General features: G+C 47.1%; 1 protein-coding gene across 1 annotated transcript; it reads right to left on the bottom strand.

Moving 5' to 3' along the window:
- Positions 1–322: 322 nt before the first annotated feature.
- On the bottom strand, positions 323–17318 carry zgc:110540 (deoxynucleoside kinase). The gene is made up of 8 exons (XM_056284371.1): positions 17189–17318; positions 16170–16288; positions 9924–10007; positions 9272–9381; positions 3779–3926; positions 2444–2559; positions 847–946; positions 323–349 (listed from the first exon to the last, which is right to left on the bottom strand). Exons 1-8 carry the CDS (start codon positions 17316–17318, stop codon positions 323–325), a joined length of 834 nt encoding a protein of 277 aa, XP_056140346.1.
- Between the last annotated feature and the right edge of the window lie 2250 nt (positions 17319–19568).

Raw genomic sequence — 19568 nt, 5'->3', positions numbered from 1 at the left:
TCGAAACCCCGTTGACCAATCACAAAGCGAGGACATCGCCGATTCCCTAAGTGCAGTGATATCTGACTACGCGTCAGTGATGATGACGATGATGAAGGTGTAGGAGTGGTGAAGTCAGAGGTGGAGTTGGTTGAAGTAAGTGAAGCCCTGCAGACACGTGACTCTACAGGATCACTGTGACAGTTTATGAGCTGGAAATTAAACCAGGTGACTTTACGATGGGCAGGTCCGGCTCGGCTCGCAGCACATTCGGCTGGCCAATCAGAGGACTTGTTTGAGGCCCTCACCGGTCCAAGATGAGCCGTGACTGGCTGGTGGGCTTCTACAACGTGCTCAGGAAGTCTTTAACCTGTTAGAGAAGAGATGTCATGTTCAGCTTCCCCTCCACTCTGTAAAAACCATCCATCATCACTCCACCTCTCTGTCACTTCTCCATCATCCATCATCACTCCATCTGTCACTTGTCCATCATCCATCATCACTCCATCTCTGTCACTTCTCCATCATTCATCACTCCATCTCTCTGTCACTTCTCTATCATCCATCATCACTCCATCTCTCTGTCACTTCTCCATCATCCATCATCACTCCATCTGTCACTTCTCCATCATCACTCCATCTATACTTCTCCATCATCCATCATCATCATCATCTGTGATCCCTGGAATGTAGCTTTGACTGCGGCTGTGACATCTGACTTTTAATACAGGCTGTTGATAAAGTTGAGAAACTAGAAAGTGGGGTGTCTTCTCTTCTGTTTATCGGACATCTTTCTGGATAAGAGTAACCCCTAAATGAAAATAACAAACAAACAAACGGGCTGAACAGAAAGCGGCGCTGACTGACCTTGTCAATGACAGCTTCCTGTTTAATATGGTCGTTTTTAAAATCGCTGTTGACGTCCAACACAAGAACTGGAAGCTCCTTTAGGTACTCAAAGTCCAACCTGCAGAAACAAACACACACACACACGAATCTGTCAACCTGCCTACTACACACCCTGGACTCTACTTTCAGAAATAGATAACAACATTATCAATAAGAATACTTATCACGATCACAACAACTACATCAGCATGACACCAGAGTGGCTTCTGGGAATCTGGTGACCAACTCATGAACAACTCATGAACAACTGAAGACTCCTCGGTGTCTACTGGTCTCCACAGTCCAGGGTCTTCCAGTCACTTGTGTGTTTCTATCCATGGAGTTGCACACTGCAGTCCGACTCCTTCCCTGTGTGTCTGATTAATTCTGAATGCCAGGTCTGACAGCGATTACTGATGACCTGCCATGGAGTCCCGTGATGTTTATCACATGATCTCTCATTTCAGTGTCTCTTTGAAACATCTCTTACTGACGCAAAAAGATGTACAAGCAGGAACTTTGGTGACTGAGACACGTCCATCCACATATACCAACCTGTCTTCACCAGGTCTGATGAAGCCGTCATGGAGGATGCTGAGCAGCTGTACCACAGCCTGGCTGTCATTGGTCCACGTCACTTATCTTGTCCACATCACTTATCATCTTGTCCATGTCACTTATCATGTACCACAGACTAGCTGTCACTTATCCAGCTCTACAAGTTATCCATGTGTAAGAGTTATCCAGGTATACAAGTTATCCATGTGTAAGAGTTATCCAGGTCTACAAGTTATCCATGCTAAGAGTTATCCAGGTCTACAAGTTATCCATGCTAAGAGTTATCCAGGTCTACAAGTTATCCATGTCTACATGTTATCCATGTGTAAGAGTTATCCAGGTCTACAAGTTATCCATGTCTAAGAGTTATCCAGGTCTACAAGTTATCCATGCTAAGAGTTATCCAGGTCTACAAGTTATCCATGTCTACATGTTATCCATGTGTAAGAGTTATCCAGGTCTACAAGTTATCCATGTCTAAGAGTTATCCAGGTCTACAAGTTATCCATGCTAAGAGTTATCCAGGTCTACAAGTTATCCATGCTAAGAGTTATCCAGGTCTACAAGTTATCCATGTCTAAGAGTTATCCATGTCTACATGTTATCCATGTCTACAAGTTATCTATGTCTAAGAGTTATCCAGGTCTACAAGTTATCCATGTGTAAGAGTTATCCATGTCTACATGTTATCCATGTCTACAAGTTATCTATGTCTAAGAGTTATCCAGGTCTACAAGTTATCCAGGTCTACAAGTTATCCATGTCTACAAGTTATCCATGTCTACAAGTTATCTATGTCTAAGAGTTTTCCAGGTCTACAAGTCAGCACAAGCTCTCAGAGTCTCTGATGACTTAAAAACAATTTAAAGGGGTTTGAAATTGGTTTATTGTGATTTCAGAGACCATGCCTGGCATTTCTGGCTTTAACTAAATTTCTTTGTATACCTGTGGGTTCAAAGTAGTTTCAGAAGTAATTTAAATCGGTTGAAGTGATTAAAAATGGCTAAAGTGAACCTACTTGGTGTTGCGGTGGTAAAGCCACTCCTCATGTTTAAAGTGAAGTTGCTCCAGATATTCCAGAGGGATTCCCTGCTCCTCCTCTCGACCCCGCAAAAACAGTCTCTGCATACACCTCTGAAAACACACACCCACACACACACACACAATGAATGATATGATACTGGATGAAACAGAATTTCTAGAACTTGTTAGCTGATGTAAATTAAGTGCAAATAAGAGAGGTAAGAAGAACTCACGTTTTTCATTTCATGATGTAAGTTCCTGTCCAGTAGGACTTTCTCATGATTTAATTTCCTGACCAGTAGGACTTTCTCATTATTCAAGTTCCTGTCCGGTAGGACTTTCTCATGATGTAAGTTCCTGTCCAGTAGGACTTTCTCATGATGTAAGTTGCTCTCCAGTAGGACTTTCTCATTATTTAAGTTGTGATCTAAGTTCCTGTCCAGTAGGACTTTCTCATGATGCAAGTTCCTGTCCTGTAGGACTTTCTCATGATGTAAGTTGCTGTCCAGTAGGATTTCTCATTAAGTTCCTGTCCAGTAGGACTTTCTCTTGATGTAAGTTCCTGTCCAGTAGGACTTTCTCATTATTTAAGTTGCTGTCCAGTAGGACTTTCTCATTATTTAAGTTCCTGTCCTGTAGGACTTTCTCATGATGTAAGTTACTGTCCAGTAGGACTTTCTCATGATGTAAGTTACTGTCCAGTAGGACTTTCTCATGATGTAAGTTACTGTCCAGTAGGACTTTCTCATGATTTAAGTTCCTGTCCTGTAGGACTTTCTCATGATGTAAGTTACTGTCCAGTAGGACTTTCTCATGATGTAAGTTACTGTCCAGTAGGACTTTCTCATGATGTAAGTTACTGTCCAGTAGGACTTTCTCATGATTTAAGTTCCTGTCCAGTAGAACTTTCTCATGATGTAAGTTCCTGTCCAGTAGGACTTTCTCATTATTTAAGTTATGATTTAAGTTCCTGTCCAGTAGGACTTTCTCATGATGTAAGTTCCTGTCCTGTAAGACTTTCTCATGATATAAGTTCCTGTCCAGTAGCACTTTCTCATTATTTAAGTTCCTGTCCAGTAGGACTTTATCTTGATGCAAGTTCCTGTCCAGTAGGACTTTCTCATGATGTAAGTTACTGTCCAGTAGGACTTTCTCATGATATAAGTTCCTGTCCTGTAGGACTTTCTCATTATTTAAGTTCCTGTCCAGTAGGACTTTCTCATGATGTAAGTTACTGTCCAGAAGGACTTTCTCATGACATAAGTTCCTGTCTGGTAGGACTTTTTCAGGTAAAGATAAGCACTAAGGTCATGATGAGCAGCAGACTTACCTGAGGCTCTGCGCGGAGGTAGATGAAGGCGTCCAGTTCAATCTGCTGCTGGAACTGTGAGAGCAGCCAGCTATGCCAGTCCTGATACACACTCCACTCTGTCTCATTCAGGTCTCCCAACTCAAAGAGGTTTGAGGCAAACACATACCTGACAGACAGACAGACAGACAGACAGAGACAGAGAGAGAGAGAGAGAGAGAGAGAGAGAGAGACACACACACACACAGAGAGAGAGACAGAGAGAGAGAGAGAGAGACTTTTGACCTCTTTTTTTTTTTTAATTTTCCCCCTTTTTCTCTCCAGTTGTATTCAGCCAATTACCCCACTCTTCCAAGCCGTCCTGGTCGTTGTTCCACCCCGTCTGCCGATCCGGGGAGGGCTGCAGACTACCACATGCCTCCTCCGATACACGTGGAGTCACCAGCCGCTTCTTTTCACCTGACAGTGAGGAGTTTCACCAGGGGGGTGTAGTGCATGGGAGGATCACGCTATTCCCCCCAGTTCCTCCTCTCCCCCAGAACAGCGCCCTGACTGACCAGAGGAGGCGCTAGTGCAACGACCATGACACATACCCACATCCGGCTTCCCACCTGCACACACGGCATTGTGTCTGTAGGGATGCCTGACCAAGCTGGAGGTAACACAGGGATTCGAACCGGCAATCCCTGTGTTGGTAGGCAACAGAATAGACCGCCACACTACCCGGACTTTTGACTTTTAAAATAACTTTTATTTACATCACATGATAAAAATCCTGCACTCCCTTCATATCAACATAAACTGGTAAACTGAAGAAAAAAAGAAAAAAAAAAAACATCTCAGCCATCATTACTGTGGCTCAACCAAATTACAAAGAAAAAAAAATTCCCTCTCTCTCTCTCTCTCTCACACACACACCACACACACACACACACACACGACCATAATAAATCAAAATTAAAACAAGTGAACATAAAACCTGTCTGATCCCCCACAGAGCCCCGAAAGAGTCCAGATTACTGGTCAGGGTGTAGAAAGCGTGCTGTATCCTCAGACGAGCCGCCACCAAACCCTTCATACTCTGCACCACATCAGTCCAGCCCTGACCTAGCATCTGACTCTCCCTGGTCTTCCAGAACGCTAGCTTGGCAGTTCCAAACAGAAAGTTGACTAGGACCAGGAGCAGCCTCTTTCTTGCCGTGTATTTGGGCCCAAAAACAAACATGGGGATGGAGAAACCCTCACCCAAAGCTTCCACCCATTCCTGCAGTACCCTAAAGAAGCCCACCAATTGAGGACAAGAGACCACTAAATGCTCTAGCGTCTCCCTCTGAGTGCAGAAAGGACATTCCTCCCCAGTGCTTGGATCCAGGTGAGCCCCGTGTCTGTCCGTAGCTATTGCTCCATGTGTAATCCTCCACTGGAGGTCAGCCATCCGTTTCTCAACAGGAGGCTTATACAGGACCCTCCACCTGCCTTTAGGGGTACAGTCTGAAGCAAAAACCTCTAGACCAAGCTAGTCTGGTCCAGTCAGAAAGGCACGAACTGATGAAGTCTCTTGGATGAGAGGCGAAACGTCTTCATGGATAAATACCAAGTCCAGTTGCACTCGATTCAATAGTGCACAGACCATGGCAGGGAAAACGAAGGGGCTGCAGCCACTAATCAAGAGGGTCTCGCCAAACCTGCAATGGACGCACTGTGTCATACACAGAGAAGCGCTAGCATCAAGACAGAGTAGCCCAGACCTAAACCAGGTTGTGACCCATGTTGTTAGCGTGGTCAGTTTCATCAGAACAAGACCCCTGAGAGTGCGGCTGTTCTCTGCACTTTGGGAGGAGGTGGGAGCTGAACATTCAGCTGTGGTGTTTCACAGTGAGGTTAGGTGGCTCTGGCGAGTTAGTGTTGTCGAGAGTCTTTGAGCTCAGAGAGGAAATTCGGGTGTTTCTGGAGGAGGAGCGTATGCATGAAGCTGCAAGCAAGTTTGGTGATGAACAATTTCTGATGAAGCTGGCCCGTCTCAGCGATATATCTGGAAAACTGGATGACTTAAATCTTCAGCTTCAAGGCAGAGACGAGATCGGTCTGGTGATCAGATCACCTGGCAGACAAGGTCAGTGCATTCAGTCGAAAGGAAGCTTGAGATGTGGGGCAGGCGACTTGATGAGGGAAACACTGATTTCTTTGAGAATCTGAGTGAATTTGTTGAAACCAGTGATTCTGGAGCCACCACAGTGATTTCATGTCTTAAGGAGCACATCTCTTCCCTGAGAGGAGTCTTTCAAAAATACTTCCAAACAGCAGTGCTCAGTATGACTGGGTGACGGATCCAGTCAGTGCAGCAGCACCTGCTGATTCAGCTCTGCTGAAGAGGACCAGTTCATGGAGATGACCTCTGACCCCACCCTGAGGCTGAGCTTTACAGCTCAGACACTGAGTGAATTCTGGCTTGGTGTGGAGAAGGAGGATCCACTCATACGACAGAGGGCTGTGGGCATTCTGCTTCCCTTTGCCACCTCCTGTCTCTGTGAGATGGGCTTTTCTGCTGCTGCCTCACTTAAAACAAAGTACAGCTCTAAGCTCAACATGGAGCATGACTTGAGAGTGGTGGTATCAAGCCTACAACCCCGTTTTGAAGAGATATGTGCAGTGCAAAACAGCACTAATGCAGTGATAAGACTTGAGCTCTCATAAACTGACTTGCTCATCGTTGTTCCCAAATATCTGCATTTGTTCTTTTTTTGCACAGATTGGACATTATTGTTATTGTTCTAGCAAAGTGATTTTTAAATTTTATTTCTTTCTCTGTTTTTGAAAAAGCAGACAGACTGATGGAGCAATCTAGTGACACATGTCACAAAAAGGGGTTTGATAAAGTTGAAGTGGAACTTGCGTTTGTTATTTGCACAACAGAAATTACTGAAAGAAAAGTGAAAGGAATGTTCATGATCTTGATGTTCTTTAAATAAAGCTAAACTTGGGCCATTGTGTTGCCATTTTGTTGGGGTGGGAGACATGAAGATGTTTCTTCCTAAAAAGAGGAGCCCATCCAGCCATTCACCAAGCCGCCTTATCCCAATCAGGGTCACGGGATACTGGAGCCTATTTCAGCAGTCATTGGGCGGAAAGTGGGGAGACACCCTGGACAGGCTGCCAGGCCATCACAGGGCCGACACAGTCACACCTAGGGACATTTTAGTACGGCCGATTCACCTGACCTACACGTCTTTGGACTGTGGGAGGAAACCGGAGCACCCGGCAGAAACCCACGCAGACACGGGAAGAACATGCAAACTCCACACAGAGGACCACCTGGGATGACCCACCAAGGGGTTGTCCAACCTTGGGGGTCATCCCAGGTGGTCCTCTGTGTGGCAATCTCCTGTACTGCAAAACGCTCCGACCTCCCCATGTCATCTTCCCTCTGGACTGTGCTGACCACAGGGTCAGCCTCCACCTCCCCTGCTAAATTATCCTTAGACACAGAGCCGCACGCACCGGCGGCTCCGACCAGAGCCACCAGCCTCACTCTGCCAGGGGGAGCAGCCTCGGGGAGCGTCCGCCACCCACATCTCCTCTCCCCATTGTCAGCCACATCGGCCGCATACACCATACACCATGTAGAAACCCTCCTCGTGCTTAACACGGAAAGAGACATCCGGTGTTTGGGTCGGAGAGTCCAAATACATAAACACGTGTCTCCGCAGAGACTGAACATGCTTCACTCTGGCGTCCTCACACCCCAGACTCACCGTCCACAATCCACTCGCAAGCTTCCCGAAACACCTCAGTTCTTGCGCCAGCGCCTCGTTGGAAATTAAAGGAGGGGCCCCTGGACACGGTGATCCGGGTGAAAGGCACCGCCAGCGGGGAAACGAGTGTAAACTCATCGTTTACCAGTAAGCCGTTTTCCATCAGCTGGTGGACCAAACCCTGCTCCTTCATAAACCCCACCACCGCCTTATTCATCCGTGAAGCAAACGAAATGTTTCCATGCCCCACCTGTTCTCCTACCGCTACCAGCACCTGCTGCACCGTGGTACTGGGCCGCCAACAGCACCTGTTGCACCGTGGTACTGGGCCGCCAACAGCACCTGCTGCACCGTGGTACTGGGCCGCCACCAGCACCTGCTGCACCGTGGTACCAGGCCGCCACCAGCACCTGCTGCACCATGGTACTGGGCCGCCACCAGCACCTGCTGCACCATGGTACCGGGCCGCCACCAGCACCTGCTGCACCGTGGTACCAGGCCGCCACCAGCACCTGCTCCACCGTGGTACCAGGCCGCCAACAGCACCTGCTGCACCATGGTACTGGGCCGCCAACAGCACCTGCTGCACCGTGGTACTGGGCCGCCAACAGCACCTGCTGCACCGTGGTACTGGGCCGCCACCAGCACCTGCTCCACCGTGGTACTGGGCCGCCACCAGCACCTGCTGCACCATGGTACTGGGCCGCCACCAGCACCTGCTGCACCGTGGTACCGGGCCACCAACAGTACCTTCTCCACCGTGTTACCGGGCCACCAACAGCACCTTCTCCACCGTGTTACCGGGCCACCAACAGCACCTGCTCCACCGTGTTACCGGGCCACCAACAGCACCTGCTCCACCGTGGTACTGGGCCGCCAACAGCACCTGCTCCACCGTGGTACTGGGCCGCCACCAGCACCTGCTCCACCGTGGTACTGGGCCACGGTGCTACCCGCACTCCGTGCCTCAAAGACAGGGACGGCATCTCATGGGACGCCATGCCCAGCAAGAAGCACGGCCCACTGTCTGCCAAAAACAATCACGAACACACACCAAACTACACCAAGAACAACCACAACTACAAAACAATTATACAATAAACACAGTAGGAAAATCGAGGAAAAGTCAGATTCTCTGCCAAACTCACCACACGAGAGAGAGAGAGACAGAGAGAGAGAGAGAGAATGTCAGATGAATGGAAATACCAAAAAGATTTAATATCATTTCCTCTGACAGTCACAGTGAAAGCCATGGTCACTGAGGCCACACACACACACACACACACACACACACTCTCTCTCTCTCTCGATTGTCTCAGCCTTCTCTTTGTGTTCAATCTCAGCTTAACGAAGACAGACCTCCCCACCAGGCCGGTTAAAGGAGGACAGACCTCCCCACCAGGCCGGTTAAAGGAGGACAGACCTCCCCACCAGGCCGGTTAAAGGAGGACAGACCGCCCCACCAGGCCGGTTAAAGGAGGGCAGACCTCCCCACCAGGCCGGTTAAAGGAGGGCAGACCTCCCCACCAGGCCGGTTAAAGGAGGACAGACCTCCCCACCAGGCCGGTTAAAGGAGGACAGACCTCCCCACCAGGCCGGTTAAAGGAGGACAGACCTCCCACCAAGCCAGCTGTTTTCTACCATGTCACCAGTAAGCCCACGTGTCAAAAAATGTAATGGCATGTAGAGGCTGTGGTTCTCCTGTGATGTCATTTTTCTGCTGCACTGGGAGGTTGGTGTGGTGAAAATGACGGAGACGCACCTGTCGCTATAGACGGAGCGCTCGAAGAACTGGACAGGATGATCAGCCTGCTGGAGCTTCAACGAGGGAGGCTGCAGCTGAGCGCGTATGCGACTCAAACATGCATAACTCTGCGAGAGACAGACAGAGACAGAGGGAGAGAGAGACAGAGGGAGAGAGAGACAGAGGGAGAGAGAGACAGAGAGAGACAGAGAGAGAGAGAGAGAGACAGAGGGAGAGAGAGACAGAGGGAGAGAGAGACAGAGAGACAGAGTGAGCGAGACAGAGAGACAGACAGAGACAGAGGGAGAGACAGACAGAGAGACAGACAGAGACAGAGGGAGAGAGAGACAGAGGGAGAGAGAGACAGAGAGAGAACGAGACAGAGAGAGAGAGACAGAGGGAGAGAGAGAGCGAGACCGAGAGACAGACAGAGCGAGCGAGACAGAGGGAGAGAGACAGAGAGAAAGAGAGACAGAGCGAGCGAGACAGAGAGAGAGCGTGAGAGGAGGAGGAGAGAATGAAAGAAAGAGGAACATAAGTCTTTAGTTCATAAAAAGAGAGGGATTGCTTGAGGTTTGGCTCAGGAAGTGATAAATGAAACTGTGACGTCGTCACAGAGGCGGTGGACAGTGAGCTGGCAGCTGGAGGTGGAGCAGGAGTGGACACTGACCTGGAAGGTGTAGGACCAGCGACTGGGTTTAGTGTAGAGCATTTGAAGGAGGTTCCCCCCACTCTTCTGCGAGGAGCTTAATTCCTGAAGGAGAAGAGAGGAGGTGTTTAAGGAGAGGCAAGGTGGTTGAGAATGAACACAGGTAAATGTCTCCTTCTACATCTGACCAAGTTGTCAGCCACCTAACAAGACATCACCTGAGGAAGAGAAAAGGTACTTATGTAAAAAAGAAAAAAAGGTGAGAACCAAAGAGAAGAGAAAATCTCTGCACACTGAAAAATAAATCTTCAAAAAAACGTCATAGCTTAAAGTTAAATCTATGTATAGGAAGAGTCTCGTGTGCAAAAAACAAAACAAAACCCATCACACAATTCAAATATCTATTTTGTGTCAACTTATAGTAAACAGCTTGCTCAGATCCACGATATCATCAAACGGGACCAGAGTCTACAACACAGTGGTCCATCCTTGCAGAAATTGTTCCCTGAACCTCCTTCTTGTGTTCGTAGAAGGGTTCTCACCCTACAAGACAAGCTGGTCCACAGCCATCTATCACCAGACTTGTTGGTGATAGATGGCTGTGGGCAACTTTCCCTGTGGCAGTGGTTGCCATTACAACAATATGTCTAAAACGGATAGATTTGTGGATGTGTTTGCTAAGAAGACATAGTATAAAATAAATCACTTTCCCAACTTAACACTCCCTTTCGTGTACATATATTGTAGAGGTTATTGAAATAACAGGTTTCAATATGTGAAAATTTAAAACACTGAATCACATCTAAGAAGAGTAACTTGTGGTGTTCCACAAGGTTCAGTAGTGGGACCTAAGTTGTTTATACTTTATTTGAATGAAATTTCTATGGTATCTAATATGTTGAAATTTGTTACGTTTGCTGATGATACAAATTTATTTTGTTCTGGACGGACATGAAAGAATTGTTGAAAACAGTAGAAAGGGAATTGAGAATGAAAACAATAGCGCATGGGAGGATCACGCTATTCTCCCCTTGTGGACTTTTGTATGTGGAAGAACAAAAGGGACATGTAAAGACAGACTTGGGGAGCACAAAACTGCTATTTGCACAAAAAATCCAAACTATCCCATAGCTGTTCATTACAGTCAAGTGGGACATGGGAGCCCCTCTTCCTTGAACGTGGTTGCCTTGAAGTCATACCTACAAGGTGGCGATAGACTGAAAGAACTCCTCCAATGAGAAACAGTTCAGTTTAAACTACTTGCGTCCTGTTTACAGCTCACAGAGACACCTGTATCTAGTCACCCCTTGTATCTATTCCTGAAGATTGCTGTGTTGTTATTCTGTGTACGTAAATTGAGAGCCACTAAACCGGAATCAAATTCCTGGGATACACAAACATACTTGGCCAATAAACATGATTCTGATTCTGATGCATCAACATCACTGTATTACCATGTTGATTTTGGCCAAGGCTCCCCATGGCATTCTTTTATCCAGGCTTTTTCGGGGGAAACGCCACATGATTTTTTTTTACCTTCAGACCAGAACCGGTATTTTCAACAAAATAAGGCAAACGAGATGCCTCCGCGGGCGGGATGACTTTTCCGAACGGCCGGTCCCCACCTGGAGTTAGCAGAGGGGGAGAAACGTTTAAAGTAGGTCGGATATGGGGAGGTCAGACTGGCCAGAGACCATCCCAGCCGACCCTCCCTGCGGGTCTTGATGCTCTGAAGTGAAAGGTGGAGCCTGGCTAACCTGTGACTAGCATAACAAATCTATTTTAGTGGGCTAGCTAGCATTAGCTATCATTAAATTAGGTATCTCTGGCCACAGACTAAGCTGGTTACGTTCATCAGGCACATTAATAATGATATTTTATTAGTCAGTAACACGTTATTGATAAGTTGATAATAGTAATAATCATTGTGTGGGTAAAAGTAACAGTGATAATACGTTAGCTGTATTAGCTATCAATAATAGCTAGTAGCAAGCTTAGCTTGGAGCAGACAGGTATTTTTGTTGATTTTGGATGGATTAAGCTGGCCATGGGGTCGGCTATACTGCCAAATCCACTGCCGACACTGCGCTTCTTGCGTTCTGGGTTTCGGGGTGGGAAAGAAAACTACACCCCCTAAACTTTTCACATATCTAGTAGCTGATCTGCAGATCCCATAGGCACACCATTTCAGCATTTTGCTGTCTGTCTGAAAGCCTGACGGACCTCCCTCACATAGAAACCGTTGCTAAGGTAGGATTGGACAAGCATCGTTCTGGGGCGGTACTTTGCGAAAGGTGAATTACCCCACTCTTCCGAGCCGTCCCGGTCGCTGCTCCACCCCGTGCTGAGCCGGGGAGGGCTGCAGACTACCACATGTCTCCTCCCATACATGTGGAGTCACCAGCCGCTTCTTTTCACCTGACAGTGAGGAGTTTCACCAGGGGGACGTAGCGCGTGGGAGGATCACGCTATTCCCCCGTCCCCGTCCCCCGAACAGGCGCCCCGAGCGACCAGAGGAGGCGCTAGTGCAGTGACCAGTACACATACCCACAGCCGGCTTCCCGTCTGCAGACACGGCCAAGCGTGTCCCCAGGGACGCCTGACCAAGCTGGAGGTAAGACACATTTCAATATTTTACTGCTACTCATTTGCACATAAGGTAATATTCTTCACTCTGGCAAATCTGATCTGTTTATTCATTTCTTATCAGTGCCAACTTGGATTTGAAATAGACTTTAGCAGTTGTTTTAATTATCTGGCCAATTCTATAGGACATCAGGCAATTAATTTTCAAACTCAGATTTGCTTATCCACACTTAAGCCTCTTGGAATTTTCATTTACTGTACAGATACACTTAGTGTAACCTGTTGCTTCATTGCAGGTCTATTTGTACATATAATCCTTCTTGTTCTTCTTGTATATATTTATTTCTTCTTTTAAATTACATGGACTCACTGACAGTATATGAAGTTGGTTTCATACATTTTGGGGCATGGCAATATATATTTTTTCATTTTATTGAACATTATTACTTATTAGTAATTGTTGAGTGGGTGTGTGTGATGGTCTGGCGGCCTGTCCAGGGTGTCTCCCTGCCTGCCACCCAATGACTGCTGGGATACGTTCCAGCACCCTGCAAGCCTGAGAGCAGGATAAGCGGTTAAGACAATGGATGGATGGATAGTATTGTTGGTATTTTCAAGAATTAGTATATAGTCACTTTATTGGAATCGCTTATAATTATTATGACTTGTAGATTCACACATTTTGGCATGTATGTATGGGGCCCATGCTATTGTTTTTAGCGCCCCCTATTGGCTCGTACAATCGAAACGGATTGACATATTGACATTTCTTGAATAACTTAATATCAGCATAGTACACAGATGGTCCTGACTAAGTTTTGGGATGACTGGCCCAGTAGTGTTAGACAAGATGTGGAAAATGGGATTTTGAGAAACTGGAGAAAAGGGTTCCACGTTTAGAGCAGTAAGTTCTCTGAGCGAAAGTGCAGATGACAGAGATTCAAATGATGACAGAATTCTACCATTGGAGACAAACGCATAAACGTAAATTTGATTATTACTGCATCACCTTGAGGTCAATGGGTGTCCATACTACTACTACTACACTATGGCTAGTGGAGAAACGTGGTGAGAAGGAGGAGAGAATGAGCTCCACTGCTTGGACCCCTAATCAACAGTACTACACTATGGCTAGTGGAGAAACGTGGTGAGAAGGAAGAAAGAATGAGCTCCGCTGCTTGGACCCCTAATCACCAGTACTACACTATGGCTAGTGGAGAAATGTGGTGAGAGGGAAGAAATAATGAACTCCACTGCTTGGACCCCTAATCACCAGTACTACACTATGGCTAGTGGAGAAACGTGGTGAGAGGGAAGAAATAATGAACTCCACTGCTTGGACCCCTAATCACCAGTACTACACTATCGCTAGTGGAGAAACGTGGTGAGAAGGAAGAAAGAATGAGGTCCACTGCTTGGACCCCTAATCACCAGTACTACACTATGGCTAGTGGAGAAACGTGGTGAGAGGGAAGAAATAATGAACTCCACTGCTTGGACCCCTAATCACCAGTACTACACTATGGCTAGTGGAGAAATGTGGTGAGAAGGAAGGAAGAATGAACTCCACTGCTTGGACCCCTAATCACCAGTACTACACTATGGCTAGTGGAGAAACGTGGTGAGAAGGAAGAAAGAATGAGCTCCGCTGCTTGGACCCCTAATCACCAGTACTACACTATGGCTAGTGGAGAAACGTGGTGAGAGGGAAGAAATAATGAACTCCACTGCTTGGACCCCTAATCACCAGTACTACACTATGGCTAGTGGAGAAACGTGGTGAGAGGGAAGAAATAATGAACTCCACTGCTTGGACCCCTAATCACCAGTACTACACTATGGCTAGTGGAGAAACGTGGTGAGAAGGAAGAAAGAATGAGCTCCGCTGCTTGGACCCCTAATCACCAGTACTACACTATGGCTAGTGGAGAAACGTGGTGAGAGGGAAGAAATAATGAACTCCACTGCTTGGACCCCTAATCACCAGTACTACACTATGGCTAGTGGAGAAACGTGGTGAGAGGGAAGAAATAATGAACTCCACTGCTTGGACCCCTAATCACCAGTACTACACTATCGCTAGTGGAGAAACGTGGTGAGAAGGAAGAAAAAATGAGGTCCACTGCTTTGACCCCTAATCACCAGTACTGCACTATGGCTAGTGGAGAAACGTGGTGAGAGGGAAGAAATAATGAACTCCACTGCTTGGACCCCTAATCACTAGTACTACACTATGGCTAGTGGAGAAATGTGGTGAGAAGGAAGGAAGAATGAGCTCCGCTGCTTGGACCCCTAATCACCAGTACTACACTGTGGCTAGTGGAGAAACGTGGTGAGAGGGAAGAAAGAATGAGGTCCACTGCTTGGACCCCTAATCCCCTGCACTACACTGTGGCTAGTGGAGAAACATGGTGAGAAGGAAGGAAGAATGAGCTCCGCTGCTTGGACCCCTAATCACCAGTACTACACTATGGCTAGTGGAGAAACGTGGTGAGAAGGAAGAGAGAATTAGCTCCGCTGCTTGGACCCCTAATCACCAGTACTACACTATGGCTAGTGGAGAAACGTGGTGAGAAGGAAGAGAGAATTAGCTCCGCTGCTTGGACCCCTAATCACTAGTACTACACTATGGCTAGTGGAGAAACGTGGTGAGAAGGAAGAAAGAATTAACTCCACTGCTTGGACCCCTAATCACCAGTACTACACTGTGGCTAGTGGAGAAACGTGGTGAGAAGGAAGAAAGAATGAGCTCCACTGCTTGGACCCCTAATCACCAGTACTACACTATGGCTAGTGGAGAAACATGGTGAGAAGGAATAAAGAATGAGCTCTGCTGCTTGGACCCCTAACCACCAGTACTACACTATGGCTAGTGGAGAAACGTGGTCAGAAGGAAGAAAGAATGAGCTCCGCTACTTGGACCCCTAATCACCAGTACGACACTATGGCTAGTGGAGAAACGTGGTGAGAAGGAAGAAATAATGAGCTCCACTGCTTGGACCCCTAATCACCAGTACTACACTATGGCTAATGGAGAAACGTGGTGAGAAGGAAGAAATAATGAGCTCTGCTGCTTGGACCCCTAATCACTAGTACTACACTATGGCTAGTGGAGAAACATGGTGAGAGGGAAGAAAGAATGAGCTCCACTGCTTGGAACCGTAATCACCAGTACTACACTATGGCTAGTGGAGAAACGTGGTGAGAAGGAAGAAAGAATGAGCTCCACTGCCTGGACCCCTAATCACCAGTACTACACTATGGCTAGTGGAGAAACGTGGTGAGAAGGAAGAAAGAATGAGCTCCACTGCTTGGACCCCTAATCACCAGTACTACACTATGGCTAGTGGAGAAACGTGGTGAGAAGGAAGAAATAATGAGCTCTGCTGCTTGGACCCCTAATCACTAGTACTACACTATGGCTAGTGGAGAAACGTGGTGAGAAGGAAGAAAGAATGAACTCCACTGCTTGGACCCCTAATCACCAGTACTACACTATGGCTAGTGGAGAAACGTGGTGAGAAGGAAGAAAGAATGAGCTCCACTGCTTGGACCCCTAATCACCAGTACTACACTATGGCTAGTGGAGAAACGTGGTGAGAAGGAAGGAAGAATGAGCTCCACTGCTTGGACCCCTAATCACCAGTACTACACCGTGGCTGCCCTGGGCAAGGTCAGTACCTGGTAAACGTCTTCGTTGTCATTCTGGATGTTGCACCACTTGCCAATGGGCTCTGGAATCACCTCCCACTCCTCTGATGCCACTTCCAGGAGGCGCACAAAAGTCGACTTACCAGCAGCTAAAACACAAACAACACAAATACAAAAAAACAAAGAAAGGAAGAAGAGTAAACATCAAGCAAACCTGAATCTCTTGTCATTTTTCTTGTCACAGTCACTTCAGGGACACATGGATATTTGTTCCAAGCAGTCCAAGATTCCCAGCTTTAAGTTTATTGACAGCCTAATAAGTTCATATAGAGAAGGCATCAGTCTTGGTGGGATGATATCTGCCAGTACACAGGTGGGAGAGCATCAAAGAAAAAGTATGTGCATTCTGAAGATTTTCAAATAACTACATGTCTAATAAGCAAATGGGTAAGACATCAGGTAGATGGCGACGTCGTCCTTCAACACAAAGCTCCAGAGTGGGACTCCGCAGCTCTCCGGTGTGTTGCGAGTCTCTTCAGCTGCAACACGCCGTGGTCTGTATTCACTGTCGGTATCACAATGGTGAACCGTGCAGCAGTTTTCCAAGACAACCAAGACAAATATCCTGCAAAACTAGTCACTGTTCTCATTGCCTGTAACAATACATACCCGCAGTTATACCCCAGAGACTCTTCAGAACTGGTCATTGTTGAAGAGAAGACAAATGAAAGGAACAAGGTGGAGTCAGGCGCGTTCTTTATGGCAGCTTAGACACATAGTAGGTACTGAGCAGAGAGTGGCGCCATGACCAGACTCCATATGGCGCCATTTGTCCAGCATTACGCGGGACATCTCCCTGTCCACTCCTGCCCAGACACTTAACAACCTGCCAGCTCGCCATCTACTTCCACTGAACTGTGGCGGCTGGGATGAAAGGTCAGTAGGCTGCTGAGCCATGTTAACATGTGGAAGTGCAGAAAGTCCGCATATCCCACCGGGCGGCGGGCGGGCGAGCGGCGCTGAGAGGCGGGTCAGTGTGCGGGACTCACCGATGTTCCCTTCGATGGAAATTTTCTTCACTCTTTTCTGGAAGCTGCTGTCCAGGTCGGGACTGGAACAGCTTCTGCCGTTCTCCTCCAGGTCGGGACTGGAACAGCTTCTCTTCGGTGGCGTCGCCATTCCCGTGTAATTAGGCGGCAAATGACAAACTCGCTCGTTTACCGTACCGGGGAGAAGCCGCCGGGAGCGTTTCAAACGTGAAGTCCGCGCGCAGAGACACGCACTTCCGGAGGAGGGGCTACACAGCTCGGACAACATGTTCTGGCGGGCCCACTCAACTGCGGACTTGGCAGTGGAGCTTCGCCTTGTGTGCGACTGCTCAGTCCTGGAAACCCATTCCCGAAGCTCCCGACGAACAGGGCTCGTGCTGATGTGGAAATCTGACCAACTGACTTGTGGGAAAGGTGGCATCCTATGCCAGTCTAGCAGTCGCCCCAGCGGATCACCCGTCTCCATGTCTTCCTGTCCTCTGCATCCTCCTCTGTTACACCAGCCACCTGCATGTCCTCCCTCACCACATCCATGAACCTCCTCTTCGGCCTTCCTCTGCTCCTCTTCCCTGGCAGCTCCATATTCAGCATCCTTCTCCCAGTATACCCAGCACCTCTCCTCCACACATGTCCACACCATCTCCGTCTTGCTTGTCTTGCTTTGTCTCCACACCGTCCACATCATGCTATGACAGAGCCACGGCGACAGTCACCAAGCTTTTCAGTGCGACCCAATGTACTGCCAGTATTTCTCCATGGAGGCTGAATGGCTGGATCCTGGATTTTGTGCATCTACCAGCAATGCATGTGGCAGAAATAGCCAAATTCCTTCATTTGAAGGGGTCTCCACATACTTCCGGCCATATAGTGTAGAATTTATTTGGGAAGATTTAGTTTTTTTGAATGTGGATATAACTGGATGTCGGCATGTGGACCATCTTGCAGCTAACTTTGTCCTACCAAGTACAACATGGGAAGTCTGTAGAAATATCCCACCAAGCAGCCATTCCAGGTTTCCAGCACTGATTAAAACCGGAGACGCACAAGAATGTGAAGAGCTGAATCTTGTGAAGGACTGAATGTTTATGAAGGATTGCTGGGGCAATTAAACTGCATGGGCAACTAAACTGCATTCCACTGACACAATAACAAGATGATCAAAAATAAAATCTATATGTAAATTAAATCATAAGCAGAACTCAGGTAATACAAACTTGAAAGATATATATTTTAACTGAATGAATATAAAGTTTAATTTCATTACATTAATTTTAATAAAGTTTAATTTCATTATAAGTGTATTTTTATTTTCCCTTTCAAAAATATTATTCCATCCCATAACATTTTAACTATGCAATAATGTAAAGTAACATACATTTCACTTCTTCCCTGCAGATAATAACATTTTGATCGTAATATCAAAACCAATAACCCAGCCACTGAGGATGCATAAGCCAGTGCATTCTTAGTGCCGGTCCCAAGCCTGGATAAATGGAGAGGGTGGCGTCAGGAAGGACATCCGGCGTAAAATCTTTGCCAAATCAAATATGCAGATGATATATGAGATTTCCATAATGGATCGGTCAAGGCCCGGGTTGCCAACTGGTTATCGGAGAAGAAGCATACTGGCACCGATTGTCAAGAACAAGGGTGATGTGCAGAACTGTAGCAACTACAGAGGTATAAAGTTGATCAGCCACAGCATGAAGATTTGGGAAAGAGTAATAGAAGCTAGGTTAAGAGGAGGAGAGGTGATGATCAGCAGGAGCAGTATGGTTTCATGCCAGGAAAGAGCACCACAGATGTGATGTTTGCTTTGAGAATGTTGATGGAGAAGTATAGAGGAGGCCAGAAGGAGGTACATTGTGTCTTTGTAGATTTAGAGAAAGCTTATGACAGGGTGCTGAGAGAGGAGGTGTGGTATTGTATGAGGAAGTCAGGAGTTGCAGAGAAGTATGTAGGAGTGGTGCAGGATACGTATGAGGGAAGTAGTAGTAGCAGCAGCAGTAGTAGTAGTAGTAGTAGTAGTAGTAGTAGCAGCAGCAGCAGCAGCAGTAGTAGTAGTGGCAGCAGCAGCAGTAGTAACAGTAGCAGCAGAAGAAGTAGTAGTAGTAGTAGTAGTAGTAGTAGAAGCAGCAGCAGCAGTAGTAGTAGTAGTAGTAGTAGCAGCAGCAGTAGTAGTAACAGTAGTAGTAGCAGCAGCAGCAGCAGTAGTAGTAGTAGTAGTAGCAGCAGCAGCAGCAGTAGTAGTAGTAGTGGCAGCAGCAGTAGTAGTAACAGTAGTAGTAGTAGTAGTAGCAGCAGCAGCAGCAGTAGTAGTAGTAGTAGTAGCAGCAGTAGCAGTAGTAGTAGTAGTAGTGGCAGCAGCAGCAGCAGTAAC

Source organism: Lampris incognitus, chromosome 8 (assembly GCF_029633865.1).
Source record: "Lampris incognitus isolate fLamInc1 chromosome 8, fLamInc1.hap2, whole genome shotgun sequence".
NCBI lineage: Eukaryota > Metazoa > Chordata > Actinopteri > Lampriformes > Lampridae > Lampris > Lampris incognitus.
Note: the sequence above shows the minus strand (reverse complement) of the source record. Positions and strands in the feature narration are given on the sequence as shown.

Excerpts from the sequence above, each read along its gene's own strand:
- zgc:110540 (XM_056284371.1), bottom strand. The coding sequence starts at position 17,318 with ATGGCGACGCCACCGAAGAGAAGCTGTTCCAGTCCCGACCTGGAGGAG. Across the intron at positions 947-2,443 it reads CTTTACCACCGCAACACCAA|GTTGGACTTTGAGTACCTAA; the intron begins GTAGGTTCACTT and ends TTGTTTCTGCAG. Across the intron at positions 350-846 it reads AGGAAGCTGTCATTGACAAG|GTTAAAGACTTCCTGAGCAC; the intron begins GTCAGTCAGCGC and ends CTTCTCTAACAG.